Source organism: Filicampus tigris, chromosome 2, assembly GCF_054856515.1.
Source record: "Filicampus tigris isolate MCC_2025a chromosome 2, RoL_Ftig_1.0, whole genome shotgun sequence".
Lineage (NCBI taxonomy): Eukaryota > Metazoa > Chordata > Actinopteri > Syngnathiformes > Syngnathidae > Filicampus > Filicampus tigris.
Window position 1 is genome coordinate 31493289 of NC_141218.1, and position 20127 is coordinate 31513415.

A 20127-nucleotide genomic window follows, 5' to 3' on the forward strand; every position below is an offset into this window, starting at 1 on the left:
TTTGTCTAAGGAAATCTTATGTGTTTCATGAAATGTTTTGTAAAAGGAATGTTCATTAAATTGCAACATTTTCCTAATGTTCTTGTGCTTCTCTATAGCAAAACAGAGGAAATACATAATATTTTGGTTATTTATAATCGAGTATGGTATAATTTTAATTGTCCGGCCCACTTGACATCTTCCGAGGCCGTATGTGGCCCACAATGTAAAATGAGTTTGACACCCCTGGTCTATAGCATAACTGCTTTAGTTATTTTTCAACATTTTCAAAAAACAGAAGAAAACACAACTAATATGAGTACATTTTCCTCAGTTCAACTTTTGCCCATTAACCTGACATAGATGATAATCTACTCAGACACCCATTGGCTAACAATTATAATATATGGTTAAAGAAAAACAGGAAGCTGTGAAGATTGAATTTTAAGAAACAGACTATGGATGAAACACTGGTGACGTTTTCATTTTTGTTACTTAGATTAAAACTGCAAATTAATTGCTAAGGGCGATGTTTTTGTCACCTCACTTGTCATAACTGCTCTTAAAATATTGAGAAAATAAAATTCTGTGCGTACATGATGTATTAATAATAGATACACAATCGACCCCCCGTATACTTGTAATTTGGTACCCGTGGATTTGCTTATTTGTGGATTTATTTTTCAATTAAAAAAATGCTTTTGGATTTTTTTTTTCCGACTGTACTTGAAATGATCAGTTATGTGATGTTTATGCCCACATTTCAATGTTTTCACTATTCTGCATGTGTGTTGTGGGATGCCACTTTTTGTAGCCATTCACTTTCCCAAGGAAATCACAAATTAAGTCTTCTGTCCCAAAACACATAAACAGGCTCCAGATGAATAGTGATGAATTTACGTAGTGTTTTTTTTAATCAAAGCTGTTGATCATTTTGTGTATTATATGCGTCAATATAGTATACAACATTTTAATTTTATTTATTTTCTGTTAAATCACCAGTACTCAAAAAATAATCAACTTCAGTTTTGAACTGTCTGAAAGTAGGCAGACCTGACCAATGTGTTCACCTTTACCTGTTTTCTACTCTACACAATCTCTCAACCAATGGTGCCGCCCTTATAAATTATTGTTACATTTTGTCGTGCTGCTCAATAAATATGCACATCATGACTTGTGTATTTTAATACATTTGATTATGCCCAAAAGTTTTATGGGAATGGAATTAATACATCTTGTTTCCCAATGTCACGTCGACATCTTGTATTTGTATGCTGCGTCAAGGAAATAATTTTGGTTGGTTTTCTAATATCCAATGTTTTCTGGTAAGGCTTTATAACGTTTTTATTTTGCACTCGTCTAGTTCTCATTTCAGAGTTCTGTGCTTATATTTCCTTGTTAAAGCCAAATCTTGGAATTACACTTCTGAAAAGGGGTATTTGGGATTAGGTTAAAATTTCAGAAAGAAGCTAAAATGCACCATAAACTGTATAGTTGAACTTAATTTGGCCTCTAAACGTTTGAATGCACATGCCCAGCTGTTCAGTGATTCAGTATTTTTTGCACAACTTGCTATTTTTCTGAACAACCAGTGTTCGATCCATTGAATGGACCACTACGTTTCCTGGTTCAACTAGTACAGTCCACTTCACTGTTAAAATTTTTAACAGGTTTAAAAAAAATGAAGAGATGGACGTGCATTAAAAAGTTAAATGAAGTTAATTTCAATTCACCAGTAGTGAATCTTATGGCCGTCCTGAAATCGCAACCAAAAGCCAAATATCACCAACTATTTGTGAATAGTGTATAATAGCTGATATACTGAGTAAATGGGAGACGATTGTATTCAATTCAAGTAAACACATCACTTGAAAATAGAAAACAGAAAATGTAAAATAAGATGCCTGGCAGTCAATTCCTCAAGTTACGACTTTAAACAAATACTGTAAAGTTATAAGACTACAAAAGTACAGTATGACGAAGAAAACAACGAGTATCTCCATTTGCGACGCAGGAAGATATTGCACGAATGGCTGGACGACACTGTCTGCATTACGGTAACATGCCGCCATCTCCCTGCGAGGGCCAACTTCAAAATAGCCTAAAAAATACAAAGACTCAACATCCATGCTTTTTATGTAAAATGAGTTTATAATATAATCCGTACGTTAACGCAACTATTCCACTTCTGGGAGATGCTAGACTATCATGGGATCAGGCGACACAGGACGTTTTTATAAGATTTAATAAATGTCTCTTCAAAATTTGCACAAAACCTTCACGTTTCAGGAATTAAACTGCATGTTTATTGACAAAACATTCACGTTTCAGGAATTAAACTGCATGTTTATTGAGTCATTATTAACATCGTGAGCCATTGCATCTGTAGATCCAAGTAGACAGAATGGTTGTGCAAGGCGAATATTCTTTTGAATGTTATCTTTTGGGGTTTTTAAATGAAGATGTTGTATTTTGATTTTAGTACTCGCGGCTAGTTGACGGCGCGTTACCGTAATGCAGAGTACCAACGTGTATAGTCCATTGAAGTGGAGGCTGGCCTGACGGCAATGCTGAAAGGGGCGTGAAGTTTGGCTTTTATGCTAACAAGTAGCTGCTGTGATGCGATACTATGAGGCTCCAATGCTTTATTAGCGGTGAGCTGCAGAAACGGAGTAACGTAACTCTAGGCCGTATTTACCCCGTCTAGTGCTTAGCTTGTTTCAGGGGGACGTTATCGCTATCAACGCGGTTGGACTCGAGTGTTTAGCTAATGATGAGTGACCCGGTGTTCTGGCATTACGGCTATTGGCGCTAACGCTAACTGGTTAGCATATTCGGCTAAGCTGCTGAGCTACTGGCAGCCGTTGAATCGGTTAATGTCCGCGAGCAACAAGCTAAGCCCAACATCGCTAACAGCAGCTCGGCGTTAACCGCGCGTTTTAAGAGCCACTTCGTGTAAAACTGCATTTGACTTGAACTCATTGTGCACTTCGTTATCAGTCGGTAATTGTAGCCCTCCCGAGCTACTTTATTTAACGTGCTAGCTTTCAGTGGTAACAGTTGTAGTCAGTAGTCACGCTCTCTTGCAACTATCAGCTCGAGTTAGTGGTTATTGTACTGCATTTAGCCATTGCATGCTAACCATCCATCTGGAAAGTTGGTGAGCCCACGGTACGTTACGAATAACGTTAACGCGGACCATCCGTGGATGTCCTGACAATTGCGTTGTAAGAAAGTGTAGTATCAGTGGTATTTTGTTTTACAACGTTAAGTTTTCTGCACGTTTGAGTTGTTCAGAAGACGGGCCTCGTTGATTGTGGTGGATTGTGTTCAACTCTGGCGTTTTTTTTTCGCGCCTGCCTGATTGATGATTTTGCCTCAAACGTGTGAAGTTGACACATTACGAGCGCAAACATGTAACAACTTAGACTTGGCCTTTTGGATCGCACAAAGAATATCAGCATTAACTTAGCACAATGCACAATTCAGGAGTCCTATCACAAGAAAAGATGGAGTTAGACCTGGACAGCTCATCTTCCTTAGTTCAGACCGAGGGGCAGCTGAGGAGATCCAACAGTGCACCCATGATTAATGGCCTAAGGTTCTTTTGTTAACTACTTCACTTAACCTGTTTCTTATATATGATTACTTCAGTGTAGTCAACACTGACCCTTGAGCGCAAGCTCTGAGCTAATACAAGTTTGTTACATTGCAGTGATAACTCCCAAGTGTTCCAAAGAGAGGTCTTGCGATGCCGCAGAAATAGCACAACTGTTGTCAACAGGCCCAACATGGTACAAAATTGAATTTCAATGTAATTTCTGTTTATGGAGTTACAGTTTTGAATGTTGACCCTTCATTATGTGTTGTAGGTTCCGTCGTCACCCATCCGTGTTCCAAGCACCAGGCTTCATCAGATCAAACAAGTAAGAATAAGAACATCTGCAACTAGTCATGTTGTAACATGAGCATGGCAGACCACCATCTCCCTCTGAAGCCATAGGGAATAATGGTGCATTATAAACATGCTAGAGTAACATTTTGGGGTAAGCAAGACCTTCGGTCTTAAATGATCGATTGGTAGTACCAGACTCCAACAGAGACACTGAAGTAAAGACGGTGTTATTGTTATTGTTATTAGGTAAATAATAACGCTTTTTAATATGCCGTCACAGGAAGAGGGGGTGGATCTGATGAACAGAGAAACTGCACACGAGCGGTAAGATAATTTATAGAAGCACTGGAAGGATTTTTTTGTACAGGGAGCCTCTAAAAGAGGAAGTCAACCCAAACAGGAAGTCAAGCCAAACATATTTTTTTCAAGAATATGTTCCCAGCAGGCCTACTAGTTGAAACACTGGATTTTGATTAATTTTGCGTTTGTGGAATATAAGTTAAGCAGCAAAATGCACTCGTTTTTAGCCATCTCTGGGGGTGGCCATTTTGTCTTCTGTCGACTGAAAATGACATCACAACTGCTCACGACGACCAATTGAATTTCACTGTTCACTGTTTTGTGAATCTGAACCGTGATTGGTCATTGTGAGTAGTTGTGATGTCAGTCGACAGAAGACAAAATGGCCGCCCCCAGAGATGGCTAATATGTTTGCGTTGACTTCCTCTTTAAAGCGGGTCCACCAAACCTGAATTTAAACATCTTAACTGATTTTTAAGTTGTGAGAGACCCACACATGAGAAAACAATGAAAGTGTGTGCTTACTGCTGTTAGTCTGTGTGATCAGGGCTCTAGGATAAGATAAGATAAGGCCTTTATTGATCCCACAGTGGGGAAATTTTCAGTGTTACAGCAGCAAAGATATAGGTAACACAGGGACAGCGGCGGATCTGCCCAAATTTCACGATTGGGCGACAGAAAAAAAATTATAGGTTGTACGTATACAACCCGCTGATGGACGGCGGGTGGGGGGCTAACATTTGTTTCATGAACTTTTATGAATTTTCCCATGATTTTTAACAAATATATTAATATCAAACCTATGAGCTTGAATTATTCACAAGAGAGCGTTATTTTGGAGAACCTCAAGAAAATACAACAATGCAGCTAATAGCATGCTACCCATTAATGGGCAAGCCAAGTGTGCAAATAAAAAGAAAAACTTGTGTTCGATGTGGGCATTAAACATATTTCATTTGTATACTTACCCGATTCTGACTGGTGCGTCCGTATCACTTGGCTGAGGGTCGGACTCGGAGCTGGCGACCCCACCTCGCTATTGGTGTTGTGAGCATGCAAGAGTCAAACACCGAACACTAACAGTTCTACCCCATGTAAACGGGGGTGTTTAATCATATTAGACATGTAACCTCCTTTGCATGAGATTCATTTTTTAGTGTTGCACTGAGCAGCTTGGTCTTTTTATAAATTTAGTTAGCCACACTTTTGATCTGTGTCGAACATCCATAATTATCACACCCCGTGAGCATTATCCTGATCCTGTAGTCTTTGTTGCTGTCTGTCTCTTGTCGGCACTTGCTGCTCGCCGGCGCGGCGCACACACATTTCTTATTGGTTCTACTTCGCTGGTGTCTGTCCATTGCTCCGTGCCCCGCGCACACTATTGGTACTTTGTTTGTTTTGGACAGCTTCCTCCACGAGTCAGATTAGGAATCTAAATGTGGCACCAACATTTTAAAACCTGAACGATTCCCGGAGAACCGAAGGGCTAGTCCCGGTGTTCTGAAATTCCTTCCTACCCATCGAGACGTCCTACCAGTGCCCAGTGCGCTTGCACACGCATGTGCACAACGCCGATAAGTGTTTTCATGGGAATTTTGTAATTTTTTGTCCTACCTGTCGTATGTTTGGTTAAAAGCGGTGAGTACTTACTTTTTTTTTTTTTTTGGAGTCTTAGTGAGATTTCCATCATAGCTTTTAAGTATTGTGGGGGTTTTTCTTTTCTTTTTTTTTTTTTTTTTTTTCTTTTTTGTAGCGTTTGAGCATAGTATTGATCTATTGACCACATTCATTACGCAGTGTATACATACCATGTCAGGACGTCCTACCTGCTTGCGCCTCCCTCTAAGTATTTTCTTAAGGGATTTTTAAAAGTTTTACCTACAATTCTGCATCGAAGCAAAACAAGCTGAAAGTCAAATTAGCCTTTGGTAGGAAGTTTCACAAAGGGTAGGACATTTTGACAGAACACTGGTTCCACTTGGTTCCCGGTGCCCAACCCTAATTATATGTATTTTTAACCACACACTGGTAAAAAACAAACAAACAAAAAAAAAAAACTATAAAGGTAATTGTAACTTAATTTGGGGTCTTTAGTGGATTAATTTGATTTCCATTCGTTTCTATGGGAAATATTACCTTGATTTATGAATGTTTCCAGTTATGGACAGGCTCACGGATCCAATTAAGTTCTTAAGTTATTGTTTCACTGTATTATGATTCAGTTACTGGTTTGATATGTAACGTGTATTGTGCAGTGTTATGGAAACGGAGAGGGAACGTTAAAAACGTTACTTATAAACACGCCTGTACAGTTAATAATTATATAATAGCAGCAGTTAGAGCCTGGAAATAATTCACTGCGGCACCTCCTTCACCTGACACCTCTCCGCCCTCCCACCTGTGCAAGTCTTCAAGTTTTGTTGTAATTTCTGTTAAAATGCTTGGAACTGAGGTGTTTTTCTTTTTTTTTTTGGTGGAATGGTCCCTTAAAATGTTAAAATGAAGCTCTTGTTTTCTTTTTTTGGTCCACACAGGGAGGTTCAAGCTGCTATGCAAATCAGCCAGTCGTGGGAGGAAAGTCTTAGTCTGGTAAGCTTCATCGCATCACTTGTCACACGTCAAAATGGCATCTTTCGGCTGTGTTTCCTCATGGCATGTTTGGGCCTCTGGTCATCGCTGCTCTTTATGTAGAGTTAGCATCGACTCACATGCTAGATGAATGAAAAATGCAATTACTGTATTTGGGAGTTAACAGGGCCACCAGTCTTTCAAGGTCAGGCTGAGTTGGTAGTATAATACTCCAACATTATTTTGATGACTTAAACTGTTTGGGTTATGACCAATGTTTTTTTTTTGTTTTTTTTAAATTATTTTTAGAGCGACAATGATTTGGAAAAGTCTGCATCGTCATCTCCTAAACGCATCGACTTTGTGCCTGTGTCCCCGGCACCGTCCCCCACCAGAGGGATAGGGAAAAAGGTACATCTGACCTTTTTAGTATATTAAAATGCACATAAATTGATTGTACTGCCACTAAGTAGATGAAGGGTGTATCCAAAACTAAACTTTTTTTCCCCAACCACCTCAAATCTTCCATCCGATTATCCTCACGAGCCAGCCAATCGCAGGGCACACATAGACGAGCAACCCTTCACGCTCGCAATCACAGCGAGGGATAATTTAGTGTTGAAATCAGATTTCGGAAATTATAATGCCTCAGCGATCTGATTGAATGGATATAATTTGGTTGAAATTTTGCATTTTATTGGTCACTCTAAGTTGTGTTGTTGTTTGTAATGTTTGTTTGTCTATGTGCCCTGCAATTGGCTGGCAACCAGTTGAGGGTGTCCCCCGCCTACTCCCCGAAGACAGCTGGGATAGGCTCCAGCACGACCGCGACCCTTGTGAGGATAGGCTGATATAATTTGCGCGATCTATCAATGGATCGGACCGCAAAATAAGACATTACAGCAAACACAAGCTCGTTCACTGTGCTGCCATAGTGTATATCAGAGGTGGGCATTCCGCCGGACTGATGGACCGGTCCATCAGTCCATCAATGACAGACACTCGTTTTGTTGACAATAGACGGGGGGGGGGGGATGACAGACTAATCACTGATGGAAGTGGATTATTGTCCGCCAGTGTAATCATCACTAACCAGGTCAAGTCCCTACAGACCTCACAGTCCATCATTGATGGCAAAGGATCTAAATCTATATGAATGGCTTTATATTGGGAATTACACATCGCATAATCAGTTAAGTCTCAGAGTCAGCGCGCCCTGATCTGAGCACGGGACCAGCTGGAGAAGATCAGCCCCATAGGCAGGGCCAGCCAGGGAGGAGAACAGCCCACATTATGTTTAGTTTTTGAAGACAGTATAATGCATGTTAGACCGGGCCCTTTTTCTGCCCTCGCCCGTGTCTGGTGAGAGCATTCGCGAGGATGGAAATGCTGCCCAGATCTGATCATTGTATGATTCCTGAACTTCAGAGATGGAAAAGAAAACTGAGAATTCAATCGACTTGTGTGAGTCTTTATTTACATTGGATACCTTCTTGAAAGATACAACAAACACGCATTGAGTAAGCAGTTGTTTTGTAAATTGCTAATTGGGCTTATGGACTCGAGACCTACAAAACATTTCAACAACGGACACCCGTTTTGCCGACTTTGAGCGTGCGCCGGGCCGCACGGATCTCCACAGCTGCGGTGGCCGCTGGGACACCGCGATGGCAGCAGTCGTCCTTCGCGGGGTTGGTGATCCTGCCGGGGTCGGCACAGCTGGCTCATTCAGCTGACGCATAGCCGTAGAACTGACGCGATGCGGCTCATGCATCATATGGTTACATAGACTGCTTGGATGAGATAAACTTTCCTTGCTTGCCCTTAAAATGCAGTGTTGTTTGTCATATATATTTTCTTTCTAAAGCAAGACAAGGTTAGCCAATCAATTGTTCAGTAGTACGCTGTCAGTAACAGCTGCATTATTGTCTTGTCTTGAACTTCCAAAAAAGCTCTTGTGAATAATAATACTAAATACTAATACAAAAAATGTATTAAAAATAAATATACTGGTTAAAAACACCCCTTTGAGTAATTCATGGTAAAAAGTTAGTGAGATTAAAGAACAGAGAAGCGCATGTGATTTGTCCAAAAATAACTCATTTTTATTAAGAATCGAGAATCGTTAGGAAACGCAATCGAACCAAAGATCCGGAATCGGAACTGGAAATGTCCAAATTCAAACGATACCCAACCCTAGTTAGGAGGTTGTGAAACGGTATTTTGCAGCCCCACACTCCATTTCAGAAGGTGGCAGTAATGCACCAAAAGTTGTGTGCCAACCGCTAATAGACAGAAGAAGACGACAACGTTGAAGGAAAACATTCATTTATTGTCATGGCAACTTTATTTCGGTTTGCACAAGGACTAGGAAGCGTTTTAATCCACCAGGCTTGTACCTTTGGCAGCAATGTGACACGGGATTCTAAAAGAAAACTTCTTAAATTTAAAGTAAAACTTTCAAGAGTTAAAGCGGCACCAGGCTCCCACCTAACAGTTTAATAGATGGGCAATTAAGTGTGGGCTATGTGTCAAATGTATGTGAGCGTAAAGCTCTTTGAGCAGCAAACTGACACATGATGCACATCCATGACATGACACTCCATGACGATTGATGGACTGGACCTTTGACACTTACTGACAGAACCGCGGTAAAAATAACATGGGCCGACCGATAGACTATTGCAGTTTGGTTCGTCTTGAAAAAAATGACCTCCAAAAAAACGGGCCCCAACTTTCAATAACAAATAACTTCCTTTTTTTTTTTTTTTTTTTTTTACACGGAATCAAATGCAATTCGAGGTCGAACTAGTTTATTGTGCTAGAACATCACATCAAAACATTAGCCTTTTCTTCTTCAGAAATCCATTTCAAATTTCCAAATCTTTCGTGGCTGTTTTTTTTTTCTCTCTCCCCCACCCATGTGAGTCCAAAAGCTAATCTATTTTTAACCTCGTTGGGTGTCTTGTGAGCGGAAAGTTTTTGCACTGGGAGGTGGAAATTCTGTTTTTGAATTACATGTTTAAATGTTTTTGGGTTGTACATTTCAAGTGACACACACATCCGATATGGCTGCTGAGGCACAGGAAACTACCCATTTGCACAGACAGACAGACAGACAGACAAGACAAAATGCTTGTAAATAACTCCACAAACAATAAGCAGAGCTGGGCATTTTACGAAAAATTCCCGGTCCGTTTATCGCCTACAGTTGGGGTACCCTTTCGCCGTCAGTCTTTCCGCCTTTTTGTCAAGCCGGACCAAATAGTAATCGCCTATAGGTGGTATTCTATCAATAGAAGTAGAAAACACTTTTTTTTTTTTTATTCAATAAACTATCAACAACAACAGTTTGGGGTGAACACATCAGTCTACACACGTTTAACAAAATTAATTCAAATGGAATCGGGATGTAATAAACGTTGTTTGCAACAGCTTTTGCTAATCCGACATTTTTTTTTCGGCGTGGACCATCCGCGTAGGTTACAAATGTTCATAGGTGCGTGGTGCAGGGTGCAGAAAATGGGCGATGAGGGGCGTAGTTTCTGAAATGATGTAATTTCACCGCTTGGAGCCGTGCGGATGTGCCAAGCATAAACTGAGCTTTACGCTGGACTTGTATTGGTAGGTTTGTGGTATATTATCACCATTTTATCCATATTTGTAAGAAGCCTGCCACGATGCGTACAGGAGTTATGTCAATTGGGAACAAAAATAAATCACAGTTGTGTCCCTTGAAATCCAGGCTTTGAGTGAAATAAATGAATGTTTCTGCAGAACTCTGACAATGATTTACGGTTATCTCCTCTGTTGTCCCAATCTATGTTCCTTGCTGGGAGCAGCAGTGCTTTTCGCCTTCTCTTCAAATCCTCGTGAGCAGCAACGGCCTCACTCCCAGTCCTATACCAAGTCCAACCAGGCGCTTTGGGTGAGTCTATATTGCTCGTACATTTTTCATCATCCATTCGATAGCTTCAGCCCTGAATTCAACGCTCCTGTTATATTGTCATATTTTTCTGTTTAATAAAACACTTGCATTCAGTCGCTGGGATTAACCGGGAAAAAAAATGCTCCTTAAATGTAGTAATTTGCTCCTCAAATGAAGTCATTGATTAGCAAAATTGCCCCTCAAAGAGAAAATTATTTTATATTATTTATTTATTTACTCTTAATAAACATCCCCAGTTTGCCTTACCAAATCAAAATCAAATCAAATTGTATTTGTATAGCACTTTTCACACACAAAATGCAACTCAATATGATGTACACTAAAAACATCAAAATACAACATAAAAAGGAAAACCCGTTCCCGCCTTCCCTCGCCCCTCACAATATGCACTTATGAAGGCATGCAATTTGTCTGGTTACAGTGCTACATGTTTTAGTTGATATGCTTGTAATTATTCAATCATTATGATAATTAAAGAAGGCTGAAGTGTCCAGTGCAATGTGAGATTGACTTTTAAAGTCCTTTTTTTTTTTTTTACCCTCAGTCGACGTAGCCAGAGCCCCATCAACTGCATCAGAGCCAGCATACTTGGACCCATAAAACGCAAAGGTAAGAATTTCAATATTTATTATTAGCAGGGGTGCACATAAAAAATGGCATGGTTCTCAAATGACCACTAGAGGTTGATGTTTGTTGCTAATGTTTTTCCCTGACCCACTGACCTCATTGATGAACTTAGACTTAAGGCATCGGGGCATGGTATGTTAATAATGTGTTGGTATGTCATGTAATATAACTGAATAAACTTTTTTTGTTTTTCAGTTTTTATTTCCTAAATCCAACAACAACATTATTATACCAGGGCTGCACAATGGCACCTCATTAAAACAATATAATTTACAGTTTTATAAAAGGACACAAGTCACTGATCGAGTCTCTGTCCCAAAGACTGCAATGTCATGACTTAGGATATACAGTATATTGTTTTTTTTTTTTTTTTTTTATTTGAATTATTTTACCACATGCATTGTGTGTGCGCCTGTGTTTAAAATATATATATATTGGGCAGTGTAAATGTATATATTTTTGGTGTGGAACTAAAGTGTAACTAACTGTGGGGTCGATGTGTTTTTGGTGTGACGAACGTCCGTTTTGGTTCCGGTTTTCTGTTTTCTATGGTGAGAGATGTTCAGTAAAGTTTTCTGCGATACACCTGCTGCGTCTCCTTTCCGAACCTTGTAAACAAAAAATGAAAGCCGGCCCGTTAGCCCCAGAGAGAGTCTCCTCAGCCTTAGATGGCCACCGGTATGGCAGATATGTAGGACACTAAAAGGCGCAATAACAGACTCGGATTGGATTCTACCCTTGGCCACAATGCAGAGCAGGATCCTGTTTAAAGTACGCCATTTTAAACTTCTAAACTTTTTGGCGTTTTAAATTTGAAAATAAAATAAGTACATGTGATGCTTTGTAAAGCTCTTTGGTCAGAATTGTGTAGATACACTAATAATAACTACATGATAGTGCATCTGTTCAACTATGATGTGTTTTTTTTTGTTGTTTTTTTTAGTGAGGGCAGACAGAAGCGATAACGGAAGCAGAGTTAAAGTAATCAACAGATTGACCGATAGCCGATTACAGTTTGGTCCGGCTTGAAAAATAGATTGGCGGACGGGTACCGCGGCTGCAGACGGATGGCGTTTGACTGACCGGCAAACTTTAGTAAAATGCCCACGTCTGATTATGACAACTTTTCCATTAACTTAACCACTGTGTGGTGGTCTTATTTTTGTTACAACAGCCAGTGTTGATGGGTCTGGTGGCCCCTGTAGAGTTTGGGGTTTCCAAAACAACACAATGAAATCATTTTCAGTTAAAATACTCAACAGATGTTTACTCCATCCCAATTGCAAGTCATAAGAACAGCAAGCATTGTTAGTATTTGCCCTCTTTGTTAGATCACATTTATGAATTAATGTGCGACTCGTTTTTTAAAAATAAAATGTAATAAGAAAAAGAAAATGCCATAACAGTGTGTTATCACCATGAGGAGAAGGTTTCAGGTAGGCTTTGGGTCATTTTTCTTTTGATAAAAACTGAACACGGGTCCCACAGACCCGATCACCATACAAGGGTTAAAGTGATTTCTGGACCAGTCAATTTTGGCCGATTCACAACATAAATAGTGGCATAAAATATTTAATCCTCAACCAATTCTTACAAACAGGGGCTAACTTTACTTGTTTCACGAATCTCTTTTCAATGATGTGGTCTAATTTAATTTATAGGTGTTTTGACTTTTTTTGTAGCGTGTAACGTGTTATGAACTCAGGTTTTGGATCGGTTTAATACCTAGTTTTGGCCGCCGTATCTATGTCTGATGTTGCTCACCTTGGTCCAAGGAATGCTCTGGGTGATTGCTCAGACACATGGAAAATTAGAGAGGAACATTGTGCGTGAGTCACCAAGTCAATCACAAGTTTAGGAAATTCATCTAACAAGCCAGAGTAAGGGCTAAAGGGACGGCAAATAACTAAGATAGATCAACGGCAATGAGGCAGTGGATCGCATAACAACTACAAATGTTTTAAAGGCGTTGTTAGCAGAGTTGGGCATTTTACTCAAAATTTGCGGTGCATTTATTGTCTTCCGCCTACAACCACCGTCAGTTTATCCGCCTTTTTGTCCGTCTGGAAAACAAAGTACCCGCCTATGTTTCTAAACGGGCTCCCGTTTTTTTAAATTAAATTAAAGTCAATACTGTTACTCAAAACAAATTTGCAGATTCGATCTCCCCGTTTCCAGAACTTTACCGCCGGCCGGCCGCTCGGAGCACATTTTGGGCCAAGGATGACGTCAATGTCGGATATATGCGACCTGGCGGTTCAGTCTGCGGTCGCATTGCAAAAACAAATCCCGTAGGTATCCAATCCAGGACCACATATGAAAGTGGCCAAAAACTTTAACTTACTAAGAAGACATGATGCACATTTTTGAGACAAATAACATGCACTTCAATCGGACACTTATTTACTTTCCCAAGTCACGCAGAGCCGCAACGTAAGGATGAACATGCGCGTGCGGCTCCGGAGCCAGGGGTTTAGATCGAAGAATATTCATGTTAGAATGGCCCAGTCAAAGTCAAGACTTGAATCGCATTGAGCAATCTGTGGCAAGACTTTAAATCTGCTGTTCACAGATGCCCTCCACTCAATCCGCCTGACCTTGGGCTTTTTTGCAAAGAAGAATGGGCAAATATTTCAGTGTCTAGCTGGTAGAGACAACCCAAAACGCCACAGTTTTCAGATTTTTATTTGCCTAACATTTTGCAAGCTATGTGCCATTTTCATTCCACTTCACAGTTATGTGATATTTTGTGTTGCTCAGTTATATAAAATCTCAATAAAAAACATTGAAGTTTGTGGATGTAAATCGTCAAAATGTAAACAAGTACAAGGGGTATGAATATTTTTTTCAGGGCGCTCTATTTTGCATCTTGAACACAACCTGACAACGAGTAGAGGATGCAAGTAATTTAGCCTCCACTAGTTTGCACCATTTATGGTCTGCAGAACAATTTGAATGAGTTTGTGATTTATTGTTGTCTCCACATGTATGGAACATTTTCTTTTAACCAACCATTTTTAAACAAGAAAATTATGGGGTCAAATGATCATGCTTTTCAACAGAAATCTTCGTTGTTGTCTTGTACTGTGCAGGTGAGATGGAAACAGAGAGTCAGCCAAAAAGGCTCTTTCAAGGCACCACCACTATGTTGTCGTCTGACGTCTCCAACTTGGCAGATCTCGGCTCCTGGTAAGAGGTTATAAGCAGCCACGACCGGTAAATGAACGGGTTCAAATTTCACTTAGAAGCAACTGTTGAATGATCTCATGTTTGGGCAAAGGCCTGAACAAAGGCATTGAGAAAATTATCAAATGTTGCGTAAGAGTCCGTAGAGCTATTTCAATCCAACAAAATGTCATGGGATTTGTCTGATATAACCATCCTAATGTTTTCCACGATAAATTTAGATTGCTGACAAATGAGCCTGATGTGACATTACAGCGGTATTTGCTGCTTTAATAGCTGTTGCTCATGAATTTATAAACCCCAAAATGTGTCGTCACTTTGAAATAATCATTGACGCACCCCAAATCGGACTCCTTTACCACAACATTGCAGTTTATAGAGAAGGTGCTGATCTACGCAACACGGAGCACTCCAGAGTAAAAGATGCTCAACGCTGACAGAAAACAATTAGAGATTCGAACAGAAGAGAAAATGGAGTAGCGAGTTGCGCAAGTTGTAAATTTAATTTCTCTACAGGGTCCTCCTTTTACAGTAGAGTTCTGTAAGTCGGAACCTACTAGAGCTGGGCTATATGACGATATATATCGTAAAGACGATAGAAACGATTCTATAGTCACTTTTCTACTATGCTGTCTTTCATCATTGGTCATCTGCAGCAAACTGCATGTAATAAGAACATCAGAGGAAGCTTGATTTGATAGGCTAAAGTTCTCACTTATCAATCTTATGCCACACATCTGCCACCAAGTGGCAGACTGAACAACTGTTCATGGAAGTGAATAGTCTTCCCACATTGCAAAATGAAATCAAACAATGAAAATGAATAAATAAGGTGGGTGAATGCTAATAATCAATACTACTCATTTGAGAAAGAATACACTGACAGCAACAAATCCGTAATTATTAACTATTTACACACAAAAAAGGTATGCTGGATATTAGGGATGTCACCATATCCAAATGTCACGATACGATCATCATGAAATGAACCTCACGATGCGATAATTAGCACGATATTATGGGGAGTTTGGCGATGTATAAAAAGCTCACAATACTGTATGAAAGCTCACATTGTACAAAAAAAAAAAAAGGGAAATTTTAAAGGGAAAAAATCACAATATTCGTTTTTTCTACATAACAGCATTCGCAAAGAAATAGGCTTGGCCAGTCATGCACTCCTATTGGCGATTAGTGTGGGTCTTAAAGAGGAAGTCAACCCAAACATTTTTTTCAAGAATGTTCTATGCAAGCCCATTAGTTCAGACAAGGCGTTCTGATAAATATTGTGTTTGAGGGTTAAGAGTTAATCCACTCGTTTTTAGCCATGTCTGGGGACGGCCATTTTGTCACTTCTTTCGACTGACAATGACATCACAACTACTCAGGGCTCAGTTAACAACCAATCACGGCTGACCTGTTTTCTCAAGCTGAGCCCTGATTGGTCGTTACCTGAGCCCTGAGTAGTTGTGATGTCATTTTCAGTCGACAGAAATAACAGAATGGGCCGCCCCATGATATGGCTAAAAAGGGATGGATTTTCCTGCTTAACTCATATTCCAAACACAATATTAATCAGAATGCCGTGTTTCAACTAGTGGACCTGCCGGGAACATCCATCCATCCATTGTATATACTGCTTATCCTCACAAGGGTCGGGGAGAGTGCTGGAGCCTATCCCAGCTGTCTTCAGGCAGTAGGCGGGGGACACCCTGAATTGGTTGCCAGCCAGTCGCAGGGCACACAGACAAACATCCACACTCACAATCACACCTACGGGCAATGTAGAGTGTCCAATCAACTTACCATGTTTTTGGAATGTGGGAGGAAACTGGAGAACCCGGAGAAAACCCACGCAGGCACGGGGAGAACATGCAAACTCCACACAGGGAGGCCGGAGCCGGGATCGAACCCACGACCTCCGAACTGTGAGGCAGACGTGCTAACCAGTCAACCGCCCTGCCGGGAATATATTCTTCAAAAACACTATGTTTGCGTTGATTTCCCCTTTAAACATACATGCGGGTGGCTCCAAATTAAACTGCACTAATTAACTAACCACCAGAGGGTGCTGGAACTGCACAAATGGGGAGAACAACATGGGCATTTAAACAAGATTTGCTGCAATTGATATTGTGACATGACAATGACGATATCGTGGTAATTTTAGTATCGCGATATCACGATATTGTAGCTATTGTGACATCCGTACTGGATATTCATTCAAACTACACAAGGCCATCAGCAGTTTGCATTTTGAGACTCATCTAAACACCAAGACTAACAAAACTGCGTCAACCATCACGGCCCCAAAAAAAGTTCTGGATATCCTCAGAGGACTCACGACACGTCAGGTGTATATACCTATGCATTCCATTGGCTAAGAGACAGAGAATTAGATTAAAAAACGGAAAATAACGTATTTGCTCTCCCTGCTTTAAGGGTAAAAAGAAGCAACAGTGCTCCTTGCTTTTGTGGTAGAAATACAGTTATGCGCTCCCGGCCTTAGTGGGTTAACAATGTTCATGGGTCAGTGTGACCTGCTCTAATGTTTAACCATCAAAAAAATATCAAATAGAAATCTTTTTAATATTAAGAAACAAGAAAAACGGCCACAAGACAAAGTATCCTACAAACGTGATTGGTTAAGATATATGTTTGAAGACAATGACGATGGCTTTGTAATTGATAATTGATTGGTAATTGATAATAGATTATCGTAATTACTACTGTGTGAAAGCCACATATATAAGCTCTAAAATTATTTTGGAGTTATGTTTCTATCTGCTACAGAAAGCTTTGTAGGCGTTGATTTTCCGAGAAAACATCACATTTTCGAGGGTGATTCCAAAGACAACCGTGGGTTTTAGAGAGATTTTTAGCCAGGCAGCACTTTAGGCTTTGAGGGGTTAAAGGTTTAATAAATGATCAGAGCTGGGCATTTTACTAAAAATTCACAGTCCGTTCATTGCCAACCGCCTACAGCCGGGTTTCCCTTCCATCTTCCGTCTATCCGCCTTTTTGTCCGGCCGGAACATCATCAGTTCAAGAAAAAAAACGTAAACATTTTCATACAAATAATGACACATTTTTGAACTAAAAAGTTTAATTTTAATGAACAACATATGAAGTTGCGAACATAAGAAATTAGTCATTTTGACTCGCGTGTATCTCACGCTTCCCTCTCCCTCTGTCCTGACACGGCTCCGCTCTTGCGCAGCTCCCGTGGTTGCCAAGCGATCAAATGTAAATTAATCCTCATTTCTATATGGACACTTGTGTCCTTTTCTTCATCTTCTCCCTCACCAATTTAAATGTAGTAAGCCAAACGCATCCTGTGCGACACATGGCACGGAGATGTATTCAAATTGGTCTACAATACTTTAGCCAATCAGGACGCAGAATACAATGGGGGGTGTATACGCTGTAAAAAACAGCATGCTTGATTGCACTGTAAAAAATACAAATAGGACGCAATACGGGTTGGCACGCTGTAAAAACAGCATACAAAATAGCACTGTAAAAAAAATCTGCAATGTAGCAAGTCCGCAAAAGGTGACTCGCTATATAGCGAAGGGACCACTGTATTGTTACTGTGATGTAGAATGGCCTATAATCGTAATACATTTTTTAGATGTCGCCCAGCACGAGAACCTACGGGTGACAGATGTTGCTCCCACAGGGCCACACCACACCCAATGTTGTTTTTGAATGAAAGTGGGAACGGCCCACGAACGGCAAGAAGTACCCAAAGCAAAAGTTTTTCTTGATGATGTTGCTATTTTTATTTTTATTTTTATTTTTAACGCTCCCACCTCCGGCCCTCTTTATAAACACTGAAGTAACATCGGTGCATAGTATGTATTGATTGTCGCAGCACTCCACACAAAGATGACAACCTTTTTAAATGCCTGATTTTTTAAAAAAATGTTTATGTCTGCGGTCTGTCACTGATGAAAAAAATATTTTTAAGATTTGAAATAGCCTTGCGTGTCCCAAGCCTAACTGTGTTTTCATGCAGCCACTCTCCGGATGGTTTGTTGGACGGCAGCCTCAGCAGTGTCTGCTCCTCCACTGACTCCCCGGGCAAAATGGAGGGAGTGTCACCGTCGTCGTCCAGCAACTCTCCCTTTGCTTCCCTCCAGGATTTGTCTCCAAAGTGAGCGCGTGATGGCAATGAGGAAAATCCCAAAACCAGTCTTCTCTGGCCAGGGAACACTTTTCCTTGCAGACTCTCCACCTCGGTAATGCCTAGAAGAATGAGTGCTTTCTAATGTTGCTGGTTGTCCAGTTGCGTCGTGCGTCGAGAGGTGAAAGCCATGTTGTGTGGTGGTAAACATAGTGACTATGTGAGAGACCGAGGATGCTGAGCACAAGCTGCTAGTCTTTGGATGGATGGTGCTCGGCTTCACTGGCATTAGTTCTACAATTACAGTAGCTATCATTCATGCGTGTTCCCCTCCATACCGATGAGACATGAAGCACTGGACGATAACCTCTTTGGATTTGTGTATTTCCACTTTGTGCTGGATCCCATTTTGTCCAACAAGCCTTTATGTAAAGACTTCAGATCCTTTTTGTAAAAAAGAAAACAATAACTTATTGTCTCTGTGCATTGTTTGCTATTGTGTACATATTAATCTTAAGGATAGCTTGTATAGTTTGTAAAGTTGATATGATGAGGTTAATGGTGACACCAGGCATCTTCAAAAGGAATATAAGGAAACTTTACTGTTATACTGTGTAGACACAACTGTTCCCTTGGTTAAAAGGTTTAAATGTGTATGTGTCCCCCGCACCCCAAGTTGCCTGATGACTGTCACATGGCAAGTTACCAGGAGGAGTAATGAAAAACCTTGCAATTACTTGCATACAACACAAGGTGGTCTTTGTAGTGTTTAACACTAAAGCCCACTCTATAGTTGTACAGTTTTGTTTTTTTCTTCTGGAAAAAAAAGTTATTTATGGTAAAACGAAAAACTTTATATTTTAAATAGGATGGTGATAGTGTTCTATCCCGAGTATAAGTCAAACATTTGTGTTATTTTAATTGCGTGAGTGCAACATCCAAATGGCACCAGTGCTATTTTATGAGAGGCTGCTGTTCCTGCTGTGGTTCATGTTGCACAGGGTATCTGTTTTTTTTGTTTTTTTGTTTTCAGCCTGTGTTAAAGTCTTACGTGAGGGAGTAGTTTGACTGGAACTCAATTAGTCACATATAACGGTATGTCAAGGTTTAGCCTGTACTGTGACTTTTGCACCTAATTTGTGATCAGCAGTCCCTTCTGTCCGCCTTTATGTACAAATAAGGATGAGATTGTAATGATTTTAAAGGAGTTGTGCCCTTTTTACTATGAAGAATGGTTGGTTTGCAGTTATGCAATTGAATGTCATTTCTCTTTATCCAAAATTAGAACATGTAAAAAGCAGTTAGTTTGCCCATCTGTCAACGCATGAGTTTTTTTTCTTGGGCATGACTTAAATTACGTCATTTGTCAAACCGGCCTTTGCTTTTTGTTTGCGGTCATATCAAGCAAAGATGAAATAAATTATTTGTCTGCTGTGTTTGTGTTCTAGCTCGAGAGCATGTCATACATTCTGCTGTCATCAGCAAACCTCATTC

The 20127-nt window shown here is 40.2% G+C and overlaps 1 protein-coding gene across 3 annotated transcripts; it reads left to right on the forward strand.

Annotated features, from left to right (window-relative positions):
* Positions 1–1321: 1321 nt before the first annotated feature.
* pabir2 (PABIR family member 2) lies at positions 1322–20067 on the forward strand. 3 transcript variants are annotated; one of them, XM_086023525.1, is made up of 11 exons: positions 1322–3150; positions 3469–3580; positions 3695–3773; positions 3852–3905; positions 4155–4198; positions 6712–6766; positions 7055–7156; positions 10588–10673; positions 11239–11303; positions 14414–14510; positions 18526–20067. In XM_086023525.1, exons 2-11 carry the CDS (start codon positions 3489–3491, stop codon positions 18665–18667), a joined length of 816 nt encoding a protein of 271 aa, XP_085879651.1. In that variant the 5' UTR covers positions 1322–3150; positions 3469–3488; the 3' UTR covers positions 18668–20067. The 3 variants fall into 3 exon arrangements, with proteins under 3 accessions (XP_085879651.1, XP_085879649.1, XP_085879650.1); XM_086023523.1 differs by having other exon boundaries at positions 1323–2633; XM_086023524.1 differs by having other exon boundaries at positions 1326–3580.
* The last annotated feature ends 60 nt before the right edge of the window (positions 20068–20127 follow it).